Source organism: Equus przewalskii, chromosome 7 (assembly GCF_037783145.1).
Source record: "Equus przewalskii isolate Varuska chromosome 7, EquPr2, whole genome shotgun sequence".
Classification (NCBI taxonomy): Eukaryota; Metazoa; Chordata; class Mammalia; order Perissodactyla; family Equidae; genus Equus; species Equus przewalskii.
In genome coordinates this window covers 37081110-37101049 of record NC_091837.1, presented here as the reverse complement: position 1 = coordinate 37101049, position 19940 = coordinate 37081110, and the positions used below count along the sequence as shown (strand labels likewise).

Sequence of the window (19940 nt, the reverse complement as noted above, 5' to 3'; positions counted from 1 at the left end):
GACTTCCCCTTAACGCTTTTTCAAGGGAAACAAAATGAGTACATCAAAAGAAGATGAAGTAGTATTTCATCGTGCACAGTTTGTGAAATACTAAATTTGCCATTTTCTGCTGTAGTAGGGGCAGGGAGTATGGATAATTCTAAAATACTTTTATTTGGTGATGAGAAACATTTTATAATCTTTATGTATTTATGTGTGACCGGCAGATTCATTTCCCTTGTCACATTTTGTTGAAGCTAAGATTACATTTCCTTTTCATTCTGGGTGTATTCTGGAGAACTGTAGCGTGTCCATGGCTCCCAACCAATAGAACCAAGAGGTATCAGCCAGTCATTACTTCTTATCCTATCTCGCCACCGTAAATATCAGGCTCAGCTAAAACCTATGTTCTCCCAACACCCCAGCAGGGAGAAGGGCACAGATGGGGTCAGTGGCTGCCTTCAGCGCTGATCAAACATTGGGAAAAGTAGTTATTAGAAGTTTGGGGACCCCCTAGGAGAGAAGATTCATAGGACTTGTCGGCAGGAGAAATAATCCTAACATTAAAAGGTACAAAAGCAATGCCTGCATAGAAAAGCGATAGTTGTCAATAATTTAAAAAATTATTATTTCATGGTTCTTTTGACATTGCTCATGATCCCTGTGGCTAAAACTAGTATTTGATATTTAACTCTGGCAATGTAATATGCGTTATTTAATTGCAAACCCTCATCAGTTTTTCAAAAAGTTATGTTCAATAACCAAAAAGACCTTTTAGTTGGCAGAGTAGATTTGTATGTTTGTGAAGAGAATGTAATTATTACTAATTGCTAATGGTGCCTTTTAAAAATTCTTTCTTCTAAATGCCTTTCTTCCCTTGCATCTTCATTTTCTTCTCATGAAAATTTCCCTTAGTATGTACGAGCTTTTCCTTGCCATTATTCTTATTATCGTATGTCTGAGTCTTCTGTCACACAATCACAAAGAGATATAGGTCACAATTTTTCCAGAAAAATAGAGATTTTTCAGAATAGTTCTGTAGAAGATAATACAGCTCAGCAAAGATTTTACCAGCCTAAAGAATCACAGTTTTTGAGACAGAAGATATGTGAAAACTGAATTTGTTCCACAGAGTCCCTTCTAAGTATATAGAAGATTGTGGAATTATGTGGGTTCCGGGGAAGGGCTGTAGCCTCCTGTCAAGGGGTTTCCTCCCTGTGTCCTCAGCCCCCACCCTCCCGCCAGGAGGGAGAGGAACGTGGAAAGGATCCGTGGCCATGGGAGGGCGTTGCTCGCCTTTCTCCCCCCGTGGCTTCACCCTCAGCACTCCCTGAACAGTTGATTTCCCCATCAAATTTAAAGTGTGAGGAGAGAGCGTAGGAATAGAAAACTACGCTCATGGCACATGGGATTTCATTTTCAGTTCTGTGAAAAAAAGTCTTTGGAACCTTAAGGAATTTGAAGGACTCACTCCAGTTTGGTATTTTGGGATTTCATGCGAGAGTTTAATATAAAGTGCCAACATTTTAACTTTGAACATATGATATATAGCCCATCTTTTTAGCGACCCTTCCTCATTGTCATATTTTCCTTACTAATAATGGCCGCCTCACAGGATTTTTTGTCTCTGGAGTCCTAAGGAATGACTACATTAAACTCAAAATGATGAAGAGAAAGAAACATTTTCTGAGTTGAGATTGACTGCCATCCTTTGCTCTCTCTGCTGCTCCCTCCTTAGTAGACGCTTGACAAACATTGGCCCACAAACTGGGAATAATCGAGGCATTGTATTCCTTCCATTGATTCCAGCTGTTGCTTCTGTAAATATCCAGCTGTTCTCCTGTTTTGTCCATTGTTTGTGTGCGTGTCCACATACGCAGTGTAGGGAAATGTCCACTCTGTTGGCGCAGAAGTGATTGTGTTTAGCCTTACAGAATTTATAAAGTTAACATTATGAAAAAGTTTTATGCTACACATAATAAGACACTATTATTATTTTTACGTAGGCATTCTCAGGAGTAGCATTTCACTTTTATATTGATAAAATATGTAACATTATAACATAATTATAATTATATAATATATACTTAATAATAATAATGTACTAAATATGCATTACTTATTTAAATATCCATCACTGCAATTTGTCCATAGTTTGTTTTAGAAAGTATTGTGATGCATACAGCAATAAAATGACTTTTTTTGCCTCAGTTTTAGAAAAGCTTAGAGAAAATATATTGAATATGGTTACTTAGTAGTAGTTTACTTTTTTAACTCTGGGAAAGGAGTAAGAATTCATCATTCACACTGTATTTTATTTGATAAATGTACTCTGAAAATTTAAACATTACAAATTTTTAATAAAGTATGTGAGATGGGGAGGGATGAGAAGAATGGAGAGACCTGTTATCTTCAAGCATTTTTCCTGAATATGTCTAATTTCATGTTGCTGCTGAATCTTGCTGCCTAGACTCTTCTTCAGTGCATGAAACGTGTCAATGAGGACCCACCTGATGACGTAAAGCTTACAAGACACGTCTACTTCATTCGTCTCTGTCTAACAATCTCTTCTTTCTCTCTCCAACCTGTCTGCCCGTTGCCACCGCATGCAACCTTGTGCTTCCATCTCTCACCTCATAGCCATGCCAAAGTCAATGGGCGCGTGTATCTAATAATAAATAGGTGGGTACTTCAATGTTTTCTCTCTTGTTTTTGTTAAAAATGGTCTCTTGGTGTGTTAAACACTTTACTGTTTTGTAAATGAAAAATTCTGACATCAGATAGTGGATGACGGTCTTCAGCTATGCTCATAAATGTATTCTGCAAACCAAACCATTTGGTGTTCATACTGGATGGTCCCGCCAAGTGGATTCGGAGGTTGCCAAGGGTCTTCAGCTGGTGCTCAGCCTTTGGTCTTGGTTCAAACATATGCCCCATTAATTTCATTCTTGGCTAGAATTAGTTCAAGGCTTGCCTGAGAGCTCATCTCCCTCTTGAACACCTAATTGAGAGCTCAGCTCAAGAACCACCTCCTCCACAAGCCTGCCCATAATTGCCAACTTCCCGCCAGCAGTCATCTGTCCTTCCTCTGAATTCCCATAGCACTTTATCATCGCTGCCTCCTGACATTTGCCTTCCAGCCCTCAATCTGCCTGCTTGTCTTATCTCCCTTGTCAGAGGCATCAGCTCCTCGGGCCTGGAGTCCCTGTATAATTCATCAGTGTGACCCCATATCACTTACCTCAGGGCCTTACCCATTCGTGGACCCTCAGTAGATATTTCCTGAATGAAGTGATGATAGTCACAACAATATATGGTTAAAAGAAAATTAAAACGTCAATTTCTTCAAATATACCTCTACTTGAAAAGTCAACATATCGAAGAAGGATATTTTGGATCACCAGATTTCACTATATATTTGCTTACCGCAAAAGCTGCAAAGATAGGCACTGAGAGCTTAGATGCATGTCGCCTGGCTGGGGAGATAAAACATGTGAATGACCACACATAATAAAGAGTAAGCTTTGATAGTGTTGTGTGTAGAGTTATCCTCAAGCGCTCTAAGAGTACAGAGAAAAGATCCTTTGGGATCTAATTCGCTAAATCTATTCTTCCTTTATTAATCAGGTGAATTAAAATACCGACTCCTATAACTTCTTGTCTTTAGTAATAAAGCCAATAATTTAGGTAATAGAAACGTATTTTGCAACAAATTCAATTAACAAAATAATCTTTGAAGGATTTGTTGGTTTTCTATTCCATTATTCTTATTCCAGTAGGGTTAAGTAAAATCCTAAGGCCGACAACCAAATAGCAAATCAGGAGGCAAGACTTCTAGAAGGAAGTGTGAAAAATTGGTGCAACACTGTGCAAATCGCTGAAGAGGGAGCTTCTCTCTCTCCCTCTCTCTGTCTCTCTTTTCCTCTCTCTCTCTATGCTTCTTATAAAGTGTTTGCCATTTGCTTTATGAAGAGATGGCTGGGACACCGGAGAGGGCAGGAGTTGCTTTGATGGGCTCCAATGGTAGAGGCTGATACAAATTTTGGTCTCGATTGTCCCAGACTTCTCTCTTGAAAGAAAGCCTATGCCTGTTCACCCAAGTCACAAGGCCAGTAAATTCACTCAGGATTTCTTAGAATGATCAAGATTTAAAGTCATCTCAAACTGAAAGCATTCTACCATTAGTATTGTCTTCTTTCCAGTAGAATCTCTCATTTTTGCCTGAAAGTTAACATGCTAAGAAGGGCCAGAGCTAGGCCCCAGGGAAAATGTTACCCAACAAACTCATCCCTCGCTTGACAACATGTGCTTCTGAAAGGCTGTATGTAAAGTGTGTCCAATTTTTAATAGGATCTTCTCTTGATTAGAACGATAGGCTGAATCCTTTTGTTACGTAACTAAGCTTTCTTTGTCCCATAATTTATTTCTTTATGCTCAGTATTGTTTCATAGGGAGAATAATGTATTTGTAAATGTGAGTTCTGGATGAAGGAGAGGACATGCCTACATTCAGCTTCTGAGTTGATTAAAATTTAGACACGACCTTACAGGCGTGAGGTCGGGGGCGGTGTTGAGGATGGTGGTGACTGATAAAATTTGATGAGGTGAATAACTGTGGGGAAGTTCCACACCCCATCACACCCAATCCTCCCTAGTAGATTTTTTATAGGAATTACTACCACTCACATTTAAGATGTGCTATTCAATTTACGAACGAATTGCTCATCAGAGAATGCAGTCTTCTAAAAGTCTTCTAAAAGTGCTTATCAGTTCTAGAAAATAATCTTAAACAGTGTAAATATTCTACTTTAAATGTTACTTATGAACCCTACAAATTTGAAAAACATCTCCTTTTTTTCTAATAGTCTAACGAATGGATAAGTGCAGTTTATATTACCACGTAATCCAAATTAGAATAGTTATGAATAAATGGTATTTAGACTAAGGAGATTTTACAATTGTACAATTTCCATTTTCTTTAATGGAAATTAGCTTAATATGTGGCTTTTCAAAGTCAAATTCTAGTACAGAATTAAACCTCTTCAACTCTCAATGTAACATAATTTGTTTCTTCTGTTTCAAATAAGAAGGCCTCTCCAGTGCATAGAAGTCACAAACATTCGGTGAATCATAGTGTATACCAAGCACAATGCTTCCTTTTGCAAGGGGAATGAGTGGAGTAAGACTGGATTTCTGCCCTGAAGGGGAGAGTGCCCAGGGCAATAATTAGAATGAAATTGTACAGAAATTCACATATAGAGAACTGTACAAAGCCCTGGCAGCATGAAGGAAGGAGTGGGCGGATAAACAAACCGAAGAATGTTATCTGCTTTGTTACGATGCAGCAGGAGAGGGCCGTTTTGTTTAAGAAGGAGTGAGAGCCTGGGTCATAGGAAACGAAGTTACAGGGATGGTTAGAGAAAATGCAAAGAGAAGAAAATTAACTCCCGGAGGGAAAGGCTTCCAAAAAAGTGGGATTTGGAGGGGGCCCTGGGGGCTTGTGCTCTGAGAATCCAGTTTGTCACCAGGTCTGTTTGGAGTCCCAAAATAAACCCCTTCATAAGATGATTAGATAATTTGCACATGATGGTCACTCAAGAATTACAAGTATTATAAATTGCATAGCCTGAAGTTTCAGGGGACCCTTTTTTTTTTACTAGAATGTGGTTTTTCATTTAGTTTTTGCAAAATCGGGATCCCTTTTTTGAAATTTGCTAGAGGAAAGAAGCTAAATGAAGGTACCCAGGCTCTCCTGGAGAACTGGCACAGTTTTTTGTTAGAGCAAACTGGAGGCTGGTTCCGCCAGTGAAGTCTGCATCGCAGCCAGCCCGCCTCTGCAGCAGGCACCCGCTCAGAGAAGGCAGTGGGGGGACTGATCTGCAGGCAGCAGAGTGCTTAGAACGTTGAGAGTATTGGAGATAGATTCTCAAGGAAGAAACCTTCGCTCTTTTTCTTCTGAATGGCCATTTCAGTACTCAAGTTCTGCTACAGAATGTGCTGATGACAGAATTATGCTCCAAGTGGAGCGCCTTGTTGCTGCGTGCCCCTTGCAAGGCAGGTTTCCAATTCCTCTTCTTCATTAGCATGGATTTATGGCACGTTGATCCACACAGTCTATGGAAATCTGCCATTAGCGGAGGGCTCCTTACTCTAAGAATATTCCTGTGTACCTTATAATCACTGTGGGACGTGCTTAACAGAAATCACCTGAATTTTCACAACATCCTATGAAATGGGCATTGTTATTCCATTTTACAGATCAGCAAACTGAGACTTAAAAGACAGGGTGAGGAGTTTTGCCAAGTCACCAAGGGAGTAAGTTATCTAGTTGAGGCTTGACTCTAAGTCTTTCTGATTCCAAAGAGCATGCTTTTAACATTATTCTGTATTGCCTCCAAAAAAATGCTATGATAAAAATGAAAGGATTCGCACGTGTCTTTTTCAAATAGTATACTCCAATCATGCATTGAAAATATTTTTGTCTATACACATTTTATGCCTGCAGATTTTCTCAGTGAAATTTCTCAGAGAGTTAACAAACTCCTGGATTAGTAAATGACACCCTGATACGTGTTTTCCCTTTTTTCTTTGTTGTCATCCATTGGAAGCTCGTGAGGTTAGACTGCTCCAGAGGGCATGCACCCAGCTGTTACATGCCCTGCTCCCCCATAAGGATTATGTCAGAGGGCAACCAGCGGTGTCAGACACAGCGACTCGCTTCTCTTCTCTGTCAGCATCATCAAGTCCCAGATCTCTTGTGGACTGTTACAAGCTTCCAAAAGTAGAGCTTCTGCACATACTTCCAAAAGGCCTCCTCTGGAGTTTTTCTTTGATGCCTTATGCCGTGACCTCCCCTCCGTATGCCCTGGCTGTATCCCCTGGCACTGGGGGCCTCCTTGCTTGAGGACTTTTTGTTGTGTAGCCATAGTGGCAGCTGCAGAAAGAGCCACTTCTCTGTAAGTTTCCCTCCATAAATAACACTAATTATTGGAAAGCTATTTTCTTGTCAATGTGAAGTCGTGGCAGTGTTGAGGTAGACATTAGAAATGCACTCTGAGATGGTCATACTTCCACACTAAAAACTACCAAATTCCTGGCACAATGAAAAGTGTCTTCTCACTTATAGCACGCAATCCCCTGGCAGTGCTGAGGAGAACACATAAATACTGACAGCCGTGTGACACCTGACTGCCTTTGCACTCAGTACCATGTAATGTGTGGTGTCCTGACGAAGCAGGTGCAGCAGATGTGGGCCCCGAGGTGTGGCGTGCAGTGCTGTCTATAAGATGGGGCATTGCAGCTTCAAGCCTGCGGCACTTGCCCAGAGACGGGAGGGTGAATGGACCAACTTTAGAAAATGAGAAAGTAGTAGGTCAGCATAATTCCTTCCACCAATGTTGAACCATCCTGGGAACATTCTTTCTTCATTCAATCAGCAATTTGTTTCTGGCATTCTATAATTTACCTACTTGACACCCTGTTAAAAGGAATTTGTTTTGAATGACAATGTCTCTAAAAGTTTAAGGACGGTACAAATTCGTTAAGCAGTTAGCCAACCTCATAGGTATGTCTCAAATATAAAGCCAATGATTTGCAAGGAAGCTTAGATTTTTATCTAGATGAACTTCCTCATTTTATAGAAAATTAATTCCAGAAAGGTTAAATAATTTACTCAGAGCCCATAATTATGTAGAAAGAATAACATTATTAACTGTCCATCCTGCTACAAGCAGGCTGAAATGTGTAGATGAATTATTGCAAACGGAGAAGACCACATGTGTTTCCAGTAGACCTTTTCCTAATATCCACTTTATTGCCCACGGATGTTCCTTCAAACATTTGTTTGGCTGTGAATGCAAAGGTACGATTTTAGAAATTCGGGAGAAAGGTCGTACTTGTTCTTGTCCACTCTGAAACGGGCTGTAACTCTCTGGTTGCGTCCCCTCCCTCGGCCTCGCCCACACCATTCTCTCCTGACGACTGGTCCGGCGGTTCACAGCGGTGCCCACGGACAGGGCTGGCACGCTGACTTCTTCCCCTGAAGGCGTTCGGCTTCCCCTGCATATGCTTTAGATGGCGGCAGAGAGGGATGAGTCTAGGCAAAGGTTGACTGAAACACACATTAGTTAAGAATTTAAATAAAAACCTATTTAAAATGTGGATGACTTGATTCTTGTGGGGTAGTTTGCTGCATAACTAAAAGAAGCATGACATAATTTGCCTCAGTAGTCTATGTGTCCTCTCCTTTACAACCTGCAATCCTGTCCACTCTCAAATCAGCTGCCAAGCCTAGGTCCCCAGCAGAAGCACGCTGTTGACGCCCTGCTGGAATGCGTTTGGCATTAGGACTTCCTGCAGCCGGCCTACAGGAATGCACTAGTGGATGATGTGTAGCATGATGTGTGATCTCTGACATTCCTTATAATTCTTCTGTTCTCATCTCCTTTTTTTCCTCTCTATTTCAATTACTTTGAGCAGCATCAAGAAAAAATTACCAATCCACCAAAATGAGTAAGTCCCCCTGTGAAGCCATGAAATGCTTGCTCTACATGGTGCCATTTCATGCTTCTGCATCCTAAACTCTGGCCATTTTCTCCTCTGGGAAAAATGTCAAGTTTAGGTGTCGATAGCTCTCATTACTGACTAATCACTAGCATATGAATTGGAAAAGCTAACAAAACCTGAGTTGACAGTTTGTTTATAGAAAGAGCTTTAAAAAAAAGTGACAAGACGCTAACAACCCCACATTGCAAGGCCTGCGTACATGCACTGATTCTCATTTCCGTTTACCCCCCTTTTCCTTGCCCCTCACTCACGTCTCTCCTGGCCCCTTCCCGTTCTGACTCGGCTGCTCTGCCAACAGACTGGCGCACCCTGAGGGAAGCCTGCCGGACCTCACCATGATGAACCTGACCGCCAGCCTGCAGGCGCCGGAGATGGGGAAGCCGGCAGAGCCTGGTGCGGAGAAGCTGGAGGGGTGCCCTGAGAAAGCCGAGAAGGCTGAGCTTGGGAAAGACAGTGAGGAGGAGGAGGAGGAGGAAGAGGAAGAGGAGGAGGCAGGGACGTCAGGTAATCTGCTCACTACCAGAAAATGCTGGGCTGAGACTGAGCGAATGCAACACTGACTTACTCCAAATGGATATATATTTGACCAAGTTGTGAAATAAAAATTGGGGTGTGTTTTATTTATTTCGGTTGCTGGAGTCATAACACTCCTGTTCCAACAATTTTCTTTTACTTCTGACTTAGAAGAAGAGAGCAGATGGCTGGTTATAACTATGGATCCACCAGTGGTGATCCTGGCGAGATGCCGGAGGGCTGGCAGTTACCCAATACCCAGTCAGAAAGCTGAGGCCGGGCAGAGCAGAAACAGGCAGCTGTGTAGAATTTCTGAAAGTTCTAGACGTGGCCTTTTCAAACACATCCTTGAAGAAATCATTCTGAGGCTTTCCAGGAAACTGATCATTAAGAATATATTTCTAGTTCTGTTCTTGTGTTTTAGGACATAGGAACCAGAGGAGAAAATGAGCAATTGGATAATGATCATTTCTAGCCAACTCCTAGAGATTTTTTGTTGTAATTGTTATTTTAGGTTTTCCCCTCTTTGTTCTTTAGGCTCTTCTTTCCTATCTTTATTCACAGGCTTGAAATTAATGTTTTAAGAGGGCCTGATGAGAATTAGATGTCCTCGGTGATCAGGACACATTATCTGACAGAGAGTATAAAAGGTGAAGAGTTTCATCTGTTTGGCAATTCCCAGAAAGTCGGGGAGGAACCAGAGAGCATGGCCTTTGGGGGCGTTGTCCTGGGGCTGCCACAGTGAGAGGCTGTGCTTGTCTTTGCTGGTGCTCTGTGCTTTACAAAGTGGACAATAAAAGAGCAGCGTGAGGTGGAAGATCCCTGCCAAAGGCAAGCTCCCCAAAGCTGGCCTCCTTTGCCATCATTTCAGAAGACCTCAGGAGAGGCCCAGAAGTGCTCTCTCCGTGTCTGAGCATCATGGTTCCTCAGTGAGATGGGAGAACCCAGCTCTGCAGGACTGAGGACTCAGGCCTGGGACTTTGCTACACTCCTTGAAGACAGGTTTGGAGCTGTACTAATAGGATCTCATGGAAAACTGGACTGCACCTTCTCCTTGCACTCCCTCTTGTACCTGCCACCCACACCTCCAAAGTGTGCTCAGTTATGAACTGAATCTTTGTACAGATATCTGAGCCATTTTGTAAATAAGCATTTTTCACAATAACTAAAACCTTACTTAAACTTTCAGAACCAAGCACAGTGACTGTTCCAACCACCCAGCCATGTAAAGAAGCTACTGAGAGACACTGGGGTCCTATCTGCCTGGGCTTCTGAGCCTTTGTTGACAGATGTGGTGATGTGCTGATTCCACAAAACAGCCCTCTCATGACTGTCCTTCAGATTAACCAGGACGGTCCTTCCAGACAGAAGCATGAGGCTAGTCTACAAAATAAGACTCCCTAGCACAAGGGGGGAAGAAGAAAATTATTAACTCAATTAAAAGTTATGATTAAGAGGCAGCCCTGATGGCCTAGTAGTTAAAGTTCCACGCTCACTGGTTCAGCGGCCCTGGTTCGCTTCCTGGGTGTGGAACCACACCACCCATCTGTCAGGAGCCACGCTGTGGTGGCAGCTCACACAGTAGAACTAGAACAACTTACAACTAGGACACACAACCATGCACTGGAGCTTTGGGGAGGAAAAAAAGAGTTATGATTAAAATGAGTGTGATCATATTTCGTGAACTGAGACAAGTCGTTCAGATCCTCAGTGTTCATTTTCAGTTGCAACAAGGAGCCAGCCCTTCCTGCCTGGCTTGCTCTTCCAAGGTGACTGGTGAGCTTGATCCTCCCCCTAGTTAAAGAAAACTGACACTTCTGCAAGCACTGTTTTGGCAAGAAAAATGTCATTTAGAGGGAGCTCAGTTACTTAATCTTCTCAGGAAATTAGGGCAGTATAGCTCAGCCTTCAGAGTAAATAAGATCAAAATTATTCTTCACACTAATTTAATTAAAAGGTGGATAAAAGTAACCTTGTTCCTCAGAGTCTGAGTGTGTGATGTCCAAGTCATCATCATGCTGTGGGCTTCTTAGACTCCCCTGCCTCCAAATGTTGGTATTCTTAGAATTCATCCACTACTGTTATTTTGCAGCATCTCATTCCAATCCAAATGCTATGAGATATGCTTTAAATAATAATAATTAAAAAAAACACCTTTTGATGCTCTTTGGTGAATTTCCTATTTTGCAGATTTAAGGAACAAATGGCACCTGGTGATTGACCGCCTTACTGTGCTCTTCTTAAAATTCCTGGAGTATTTTCACAAGCTGCAGGTGTTCATGTGGTGGATTTTGGAGTTGCATATCATCAAAATCGTTTCATCATACATTATCTGGGTTTCTGTGAAAGAGGCAAGTGCACGTTTGCTGTATCATCAGGCCAAACAGAGCCACAGTAGGTCATCATTTTCCTTTTCCCACTGTCCATGTTTTTTTTTTTAAATGTAATTCCCATTACATTAGAACACCCAGGTCCTAGGATAGGTGCATACACTTTGTCATACAGAAAACCAAAGGGCGGGTGTCCTGAGAAGAGGGGAGCATAGTGGAGAAGGGGGCTCCTGGCTCGCTTGCTGACTGGCTTGGTCACAGTGCACGGGTTCTTTCTTTTCATCCAGCCTTTATTGAAGTGCGTGAGAGCAGGTGCCGGTCTGACTGCACATGGGAGTCTGTCTCCGCAAATTCTTCTGAGGAAATCAGTAACATTCCAGTGTGTGTTACCAAGGAAACTCAGGTTCCAAAATTTAGGAAAATCTTTAGTGGAGCTCACTCTGTTTATTACTGGTTTTTTTCAGACAAGACACACAGTCTTTCAACATTGTAATTGCACTTCTGCTTTCTCATCTGGAAAGAGGAGAGTCATCATTCAGCCAGTAATTATTTGATGTTTACTGTGGAGAGATTAGCGTTCTTTCAATTTATCAGCAAATAATTTTCACATACTTCTAATGTCCCTGGACTATTTTTGAGTTGGTGACAATTCAGAGAGTCTGTGCCCACTAAAAATTAAGTCAGGGAACCACTGCCAATAATTTTCAAAAAGTTAAATAACAACATAATGTTACAACTATAATACTATAAACCCCAAAAGTTTCACAAGTAGGTAACTAAGGGATAAACCTTAATTTAAATGCTCCAGTCTAAACCGGAGCTTTCTCCCATTTCGTACAAATCATCTGAAATGGATGGGAGACCATTGCCAGGTGGGAACAAAGCAGAAACCACTCTCCCTGTGGGACTGGTGGCAGAAAATGACATATGCTCCACTGTTAAGTAACCACGTCCATACCTTAATTAGAACTGCAATCTAGCCTAATATGTATATTAGTTGAAAACGAAAGAGCGTAAGCATTTTAACTGTACAGGAGAACTGACCAATTCGGACAGAATCTGAGGGTCAGAATATTAAGGAGCAATGAAATTAAGATTAAGAACAAGAGAAGGCATTTGGCTAAAAATGAGCAAATGCCGTTTGTAAATTAACCAAATCTGAGGTCCAGATGACTTGTGATGGCATGAGAAGTTGTGTTGCAGAGTTGTGGAGGCGTATTGAGACAATTTGATGATGGGAGTGTTAAATGAAAGAGAAATGAGTGCTATTAGGGCACAGAAAGTCCACTCTCAGTGATCCATCCTAAAGAGTTCAGAAAGACAAAGAGGTGTTCAGTGACACCACTCTCTTACAAATCCTAAACAAAAGGCAGACATAGTTTTTTAAAAATCATCTTTAATGAGCCTCGAGCATATCTTGTTAATAGGCTGTCAAGACAGTAAAGTCTCATGACCTATTCATCCTATTACACTATTAGAAAAATGGCTTTTGATCGCATATGAGCAATTCCTTCTCTATGATCCACACGTTGTGCAGACTTCTGGAATTTTCATTCCTAATTCCAACTCTCTCCTCTATAACTTTAAAGCATGTCAGAGACTCATGAATCAGAGCAATTGTGCTCCTGCTGCTACTTGCATCTGCCGGAATCCCATTGTTGTATGATGGTTTCACCCCCACGTGTATCCCCCGAGTTCCATATGATGTCATCCCACGCACCGAAAAGGTTTCCTCACCCAAGTGGGAGTTACTGCAGGATCCTCGGATCCTGTCACCACTGAGGTCTCTCCCCTCCCTACACTGACTTTGGACTCTGGACTCCAGTCAACATGTTCACAGCTAATTCTTATTAACGTCCTTGGAGCACTGAGTGATCGGAACATGCGGGGCGTAATTATAAAAACAACTTTATTTCAGGTCTCTACTGTCGCTGTAAAATGTATTCCAGAGGGAAACTTTTCTCCATGCTCCGGAGTGCAAAACACTTTCTTATCATTCCTAGGACATGGAAAGTCCTCTAGTTACCTTAAATAGCAAGCAAAAGCTCACTTCATTAATTAAAATTGTCCAGCCACAGGAAAGAATCAAAACTCTACTCTCTTACCCAGCTAGAACCATGTCCTCTTCTGGCTGCTTCTTTCTTTCTCCCATTTCTCTCCCTTCCCTGCCTCCCCTGCTCCAGTGAACTAAGGTCTGTTACCAGACTCCCGGCGAGTGGGCCAGGTGAGAATGGGGGATATTCTGATTTGACTTTTGCTATCATAGGATGGCCTCACACTCTGGTCTGGCAGCCGATTAAACCTACCTTTGTCTCATGGAGGCTCCTCTTCAGGGGCCCCAGCAGCACCTCTGGGGCTGTGACCCATCAGGCAGCCCTGGGTTCCCAGCGTCCGCTCCTCCTGGACCCTTTCTGGTGAAGCCCCATCATCCTGGCAGGCAGTCCCCTTGAGCAGTACTCAGAAGAGCTTCTGAGGCTCTCTGCCTCCCACATCAGGTCCAAGGGCAACATTTACCCAGCCTCTGTCCTACTGGAGCTCCTGGATCCCAGTGAAGCCGCCCACTGTGTTCTGCCACCACAGCGGCCGATGTCTCCTTGCCAGCTGGATTTTCTGGGTAGAAGTTGCACACCAGTACACAAACTCTGTGCCCAAACTCCAGGATGCACACGCTGAGATCTCTGAGTGGTCCTGCTTGAAGCTCCTCACTTGGGGCTTTGGGTGGAGAATGTCGCATCCCTTTCTCCCCACCCCATTGTCTTGTGGTGGGGATAGACAGAAGCACCTCTCTATGAAGAAATCACTTCGCGCTCCCTCCTGTCATCCTCACTGTCTTGACTCATTTGTATCCTCCTGGAGGACTTTAAAGACCCCTAAATGGTTTCTGATGAACTGTTTTGAACTTTCCACATGGGTGGCTAGCACCTCGTTGTGGAAGCTTCTGTCTCCGTCTCTTCTAACCTGGTGCCTCACGGCACTTCGATTTGACCCCTTTGTCTACCCAGTACAGCAGGGGAAGAGAGACAAGCACTGACTCTTGTGTTTGGTTCCTGGAAGGAGCCATATGCCAATCCAGCGTGTAATGTGTCTGAATTTTATCTGATTGTAACAAAGGCGCACGTGCCGCCGTTCGCATCAGGGTGCCTGTGTTGCACAGTTCCGGGGACACTGTTCACCCATGACCAGCAGCCCCCAAGGTTGTGCACCTCTCAGCTGCTGATTTATACCTGCAGGGGCCTCTGTGCTTTGGAGGCTTGACTCATCCCCAGCTGGAGAAGCCTGTCAGCAAGGGCAGGTGCTACATATATTTGCCATTAATAGCTTCTTAATTTTGATTAACACAAGAAATATCCTTTCTCAAAAATTGCTGATCAATAAAGGGCAAAATGAGAACAAAGTAATATCCGCAGTTAAATCTTCAAGAGGTGTGGCCACCTGCTTTGGGTTCAAACCATCCCCATCCAAGGCCCTCAGGAAGGGTGCTTGTTTTCACAAACATTCAGGGTGATTTCTTCCGAAAATATTAAACCTTTCAAAGTTATCGTCCTGGGCATCTGAGGAAGAGGAGCCTACTGGGGAAGAATTTGTCACAGAAACCTTTCTCTTATGTCAGCATGTGTTACTCAGAGCAACGCCACTTTGGAATGACCTAGATTTAAAAGTATATGTAACATTCTCTTCTCCTTTTTTATATGCAGCTATGTTTCTAATTTCAAAAGCTTCCTAGAGAGCTCTGTGAGATCACGTTATTCCTTGAGGAAGGAGGTCATGCCTCATTTCTTTCAGTATCCTCAGAAACTCCCAGAGGGCTGGCCAATTGTGGAAGCCCAATAAATACTTACTGACTGAGGGAAGGAAGTAAACAGAAGAACTCTGCGAGCTTGAGATTTCTCTTAGAAATCAGTTGCTGTTTCATTATTATTACAACTTTCTCTCTCGCTGAGCATTCATTTAGCCTTTATCATGTACTTGCCATAAATTACAGTCAACTGAATGCTTCCACTGTGCTTGGTGCCAGCGTGAGAGCATGACAGACACAGGTCCTGTCTCAGCTCGCAGTCTGATGGCCATGGCTGGTAAATAAAAGCAAAAGACACTTGAAGAGCTGGGTTAGAGGTGTCCCCAGGAAGCTCTGGGTGCACAAGGAGGGGGCACTCCTGTGAGTGGTTGCACTGGGTGGGTGAGCATTGAAGCTGTGGGTGCTCTGAGGGAGAGAGGGAGGCCGGGGAGCCACAGTGCCCAGAGGCTCCTCTCTTAAGATAGTAACCTCAAGAATAATAAGAATCACCTGGTCACTTGTTATATACGTGGACGACCAGGTATTTCCCTAGAAATCCCCAAACATCAGGTATTGGTTGGGGCCCAGGTATTTGTCTCTTTGATTTTCATGTGCATTCCACAAGATTTCTGTCGTCAGTGAAATGATGAGACCCTCATGAGCCATGTTTGCATGGAACGAAGTGTCACACTTGTCTGAGTGCCAGTTTTCCTATTTGTAGAATGATGAAAGTAAGAATGCCCACTTCACGGAGGTTTTTCAGTCCTTATCTTACTTGAGTCTCTCCGACGTTGGATGTCGGTGATGTGAGCATTTGTTCCCAGGTCAGCATGCGCTTCTGGCCCTCTGCTGCCAGGGTCCTCGCTTTTCTTCTCATTCCTGGGCTGCTGCTCCTCCACCAGCTCCTCTCCAGGGTTCTCCAGTTCTATCCACAGCCCCTTTTGTGATTCCAGACCCTCCATGGGTGCCCTCCTCCTCTCCTGTGGTTTACTTGCGGTCCACACGCTGTGGGTCAGAAGTCTGTATCATCGGTCCAGTCCTCTCTTTGAGCTGCAGACCTGGGCATCTGAACATGACCTCACTTCTTGCATGTCCGCAAAGCACCTTTACCTAAATATCTCTAAAACTAAGCTCCCACCTCTACTTCACTTCCTTTTAGAGCACTCTAACAGATTCCCAGGTCTGCTGGAAGGAGAAAATTTTTTCTTCTTCCAATATGTATTCCATCATGTGGCCAGAATCATCTTCCCAGAGTGTAAATATGATCATGGTAATCCTCCACTTGAAAACTTTCAACAGCTCTCTCTCATCCTCACAATCCCATGATATAAGACCCTTATCATCTGGCCCTGGACCACTTCGCCATTTCCTTCCCAGACACCCTGACCACTTGGTGGATTTCAGAGTCCTCCAAATGGACTCAGATCATAGTGCTCTCATGTTGGCCTCTAGCTGCTCCAAGGATGTCCACACCATGCTGTCCCTTGCCTGTAGGGCCTTGGACCTGCAGTCCCTCTGCCTGGCTCACTCCTGTCTGCACGGCAGGTACTCTGGGCAACCTTCCCTGACCCTGGCTGAGAGGACAAGCTGTGCGGCCCTGTGCGCCTTGGCCCAGCCCAGGCCGGCAGGGCTCGTCCTCCATCATATGGCCAGGCTCTTCATGCAGCTCTCACCAGCGCTGCCCCAGTATTTCTGGAGGGGAAGGATCCACTTGGGATACGTCATCTTGAACCTAGTTTGGACTTGATAAAAGATATTATCTTTTCTTCTCTTTCTCTATCACTCAAAAAACTGAAAGTTCTATGTAAATTTATTGTACTGTTTTTATACTCACTGCCTTACATACATAATAAAAGACATAACAAAGAGACTTAATTTCAGAATATCTTTAATGGGAGTTGCTTTTTAACATGCCAATTAGCATGACACTTGCCAATGACTGAGGAGGAGAATTCACCCAGCTAACCAAAATATGTGCTTGTGAGTGCTTTATAGTTTACAGGGTACTTCCATGTACAGTATTTCTTTCATCCTCAATTAATTCCATAAGGCAGCTCTTACTACCCTAATATTTCAGCACTTAATTCTCAGAGAGGTTCCTTGCCTTGGACAGTGACAAGCAATTAAGTAGAAGAGTAGAAAGGTAACAAATGGCAGAACAAAATCCTGCCCTGGAGTGTCCACGTTTTGTGTTTATAGTTTTGTAGGCCAAACAGGCACCTGTGCCTCTTACAGCCCACAGTGTGTAGCACGTGCTACATGTTCAATTTTATCAGTTGAGTGCATGCTGTTATTTGCACCTGATAATATTAAATCTTCCTAGGATATTCTTTTAACACTATGTAGAATAAATGGACATTTTCCATGGCTGAAGAAGATGGTGGTGCTTCTATACCGTTCAATGAACTGTTAGCTATGGAGAACTGTCAGAAGTGACTGGACACTTCATCTGATCAACAAACACACACAGTCTAAACCCAGTTGAAGTCACTGCCTTCCCTCTGGGCACCTGCCCTGAATCCAGATCCTATCGCAGTAGTGGCCCTGTCATCCGCTCAAGGCTCTGGCTCCCAAGCCAGAAACCTGGGAGGCATTCCTTACACTGTCTCCCTTACCACTCCCCACCTCCAAGCCAGTCACCAAATCCTGCTATTTTTGCTTCCCATCTCCAATCCACGGCTCCCCCTGATCTCTGCCCTACTGCCCGAGCTTGGGCCCTTGTCATTGAGCTGCTAGGCCATTGCAGCACCTAGGAACTGGCCCCCTGACCTCTGCTCTAACCCCCATTGGTGCACCTCCATTCTTCATGACACTTACCTAAATAAAATGCCAATCTTTCTTTAAGATTTCCCAGTGTAAATCCCTTCAGTGGCTCTCAATTTTCTGCAGAAGGGACTCATGGGCCATAGCATGATTTAAAGGGGTCCACCACATTGTGGCTCCCAGCTGCATCTCCAGCCACACTTGCTGGTGCAGTTCACTGCTTTCAACTCTAGAATTGCTAATTCTTGGGGGTCACCTCTTCCCACCACTCTACTTCCTCCTTTCCTGTCTTTTCTCGTATCCTTTACCTGGAATGCACTTTTCACCTTTCTTGGCCTGGATAACTTTATGCATCCTTCAAGCCTCAGACCAGACAATGTGTCTTCCAGGAACTGCTGCTGGAAGCTCCAGATTGGGACAAGCACCCTTCTGGATAATCTCACAGCAGCCTGTTCACATCTCTAGTTTAGCCAATGCTACGTTATATTGACATCATCTGGTTATACATCTGTCCGCCACCCAAGACCTATCTTAGTACCCCTGCACTAGAGCAATGCCTTGCACATGCGAGGAACTCAGTCAGCCTTTGCCGAACTGAGCTGCACTGAATAAACCAAGTTGCCACATTTTGTGGGTGTTATGCTGTGTTATGTATTCTTGTCCCCATTTCTCATTTTATGTTTTCAGGTGTCTCTGTTCAACTATGTATTTTTGATTTCTTGGGCTTTTGCTCTGCCATATGCCAAGCTACGCCGTCTGGCTTCAAGTGTCTGCACTGTCTGGACGTGTGTGATCATCGTCTGCAAAATGTTGTACCAGCTGCAAACCATTAAGCCTGAGAACTTTTCTGTTAACTGTTCCTTGGTGAGCCTCAGATGGGGAAGCTCCTTGACTGGCCTTTAGCCAAGTGAGGCAGATAGGGGGGATCCTGCCTCTGCAAGCATGTTCTCTCTGGCCTTTAAGTCACTAGTCTCACCCTTAAGTCACGAGTCTCTTCTCATGCTGAGATTCCACCTTCCCATCCCCTCCCATGTCCATTTGCTCAAAGCTCAAGGAGAATAATCTGAACTCTTCTAATCCATGGAGCCATTTTTTACTCCCTTTTCTCTTCTTTTCAGCCAAATGAAAACCAAACGAATGTCCCCCTCCAGCAGTTGAACAAGTCACTGCTCTACAACGCTCCTATTGACCCGACAGAGTGGGTCGGCCTGAGGAAGTCCTCCCCTTTGCTGGTCTACCTGAGGGTAAAGTCTTCATCAAGCTTAGTTTGTGCCCCTGCACAGTTGCTGTCTGGAATCCATTCCTTGAGACCCCTAATATCACGTTGGAGGGAACCTCAGTTTCTTACGTGACATTTGGAATCACCTTCGAAACAAATGACTAAATCAGTATTGCATTGTGCTGAAAAGAAACTGATCAAGTAGTTTGAGATTAATTGAATAAAGTATGACAAATATATTAACTGGAACATTATAGACCCACTAAAAGATTGACGTAGATTGATAATATCAGACATTGAAAGATGCCCTAAATGTATTATTTTATTTTGAAAAAAGCAAATTTCAAATGCCGTGCATAGTATGATCTCTTTTAGACACAGAGGAAAAAAATTGAGTAAAATACTCCAAATGGTCAGTAGTGATTATTTCTGAGAAGTAGGTTTAGCATTACAAGAAATTTTTGCTGTCTAAATTTTGTTTCTCTACAAATTTTAATAAAGAGCATACGTTACATTTAGAGGTAATCAAATAAAAAGAGCATATCTTTGAAGAAGGAACTCTGCAAACAGTTGTAACAAACATAATGAAAGCAATATACTTCAGGTATTCCACACTGTACTTTGATGGATAATCTGAGCAGTCTTAATAATATTATTCTGACAATGCACTTAAAAATAAAAGATTTATGCTCAACACCAGGAATTTTTAAATATATTAAGTGTCTCATTTTTCTTTGGCCGTGTAGCTTTCTAGTTTTTCCTCATATGGCAGATATCATTTGTAATGTACAAATAGT

The 19940-nt window shown here is 43.1% G+C and overlaps 1 protein-coding gene across 12 annotated transcripts in view; it reads left to right on the top strand.

Moving 5' to 3' along the window:
- PIEZO2 (piezo type mechanosensitive ion channel component 2) overlaps nt 1–19940 on the top strand; it is a 418984-nt gene that overhangs the window by 322169 nt on the left and 76875 nt on the right. For 8 of the 12 annotated variants that reach the window (XR_011541935.1, XR_011541934.1, XM_070627457.1 and 5 more), the window contains 6 exons: nt 2620–2661; nt 8457–8489; nt 8842–9047; nt 11247–11407; nt 18612–18788; nt 19043–19168. Coding sequence is in view for 10 of the 12 variants with exons in the window: in XM_070627457.1 (XP_070483558.1) it covers nt 2620–2661; nt 8457–8489; nt 8842–9047; nt 11247–11407; nt 18612–18788; nt 19043–19168 (745 nt within the window). In the remaining 2 variants the exon portion in view is untranslated. The remainder of the gene's footprint in view (nt 1–2619; nt 2662–8456; nt 8490–8841; nt 9048–11246; nt 11408–18611; nt 18789–19042; nt 19169–19940) is intronic. The other 4 variants (XM_070627461.1, XM_070627456.1, XM_070627464.1 and 1 more) reach the window with 2 other exon arrangements.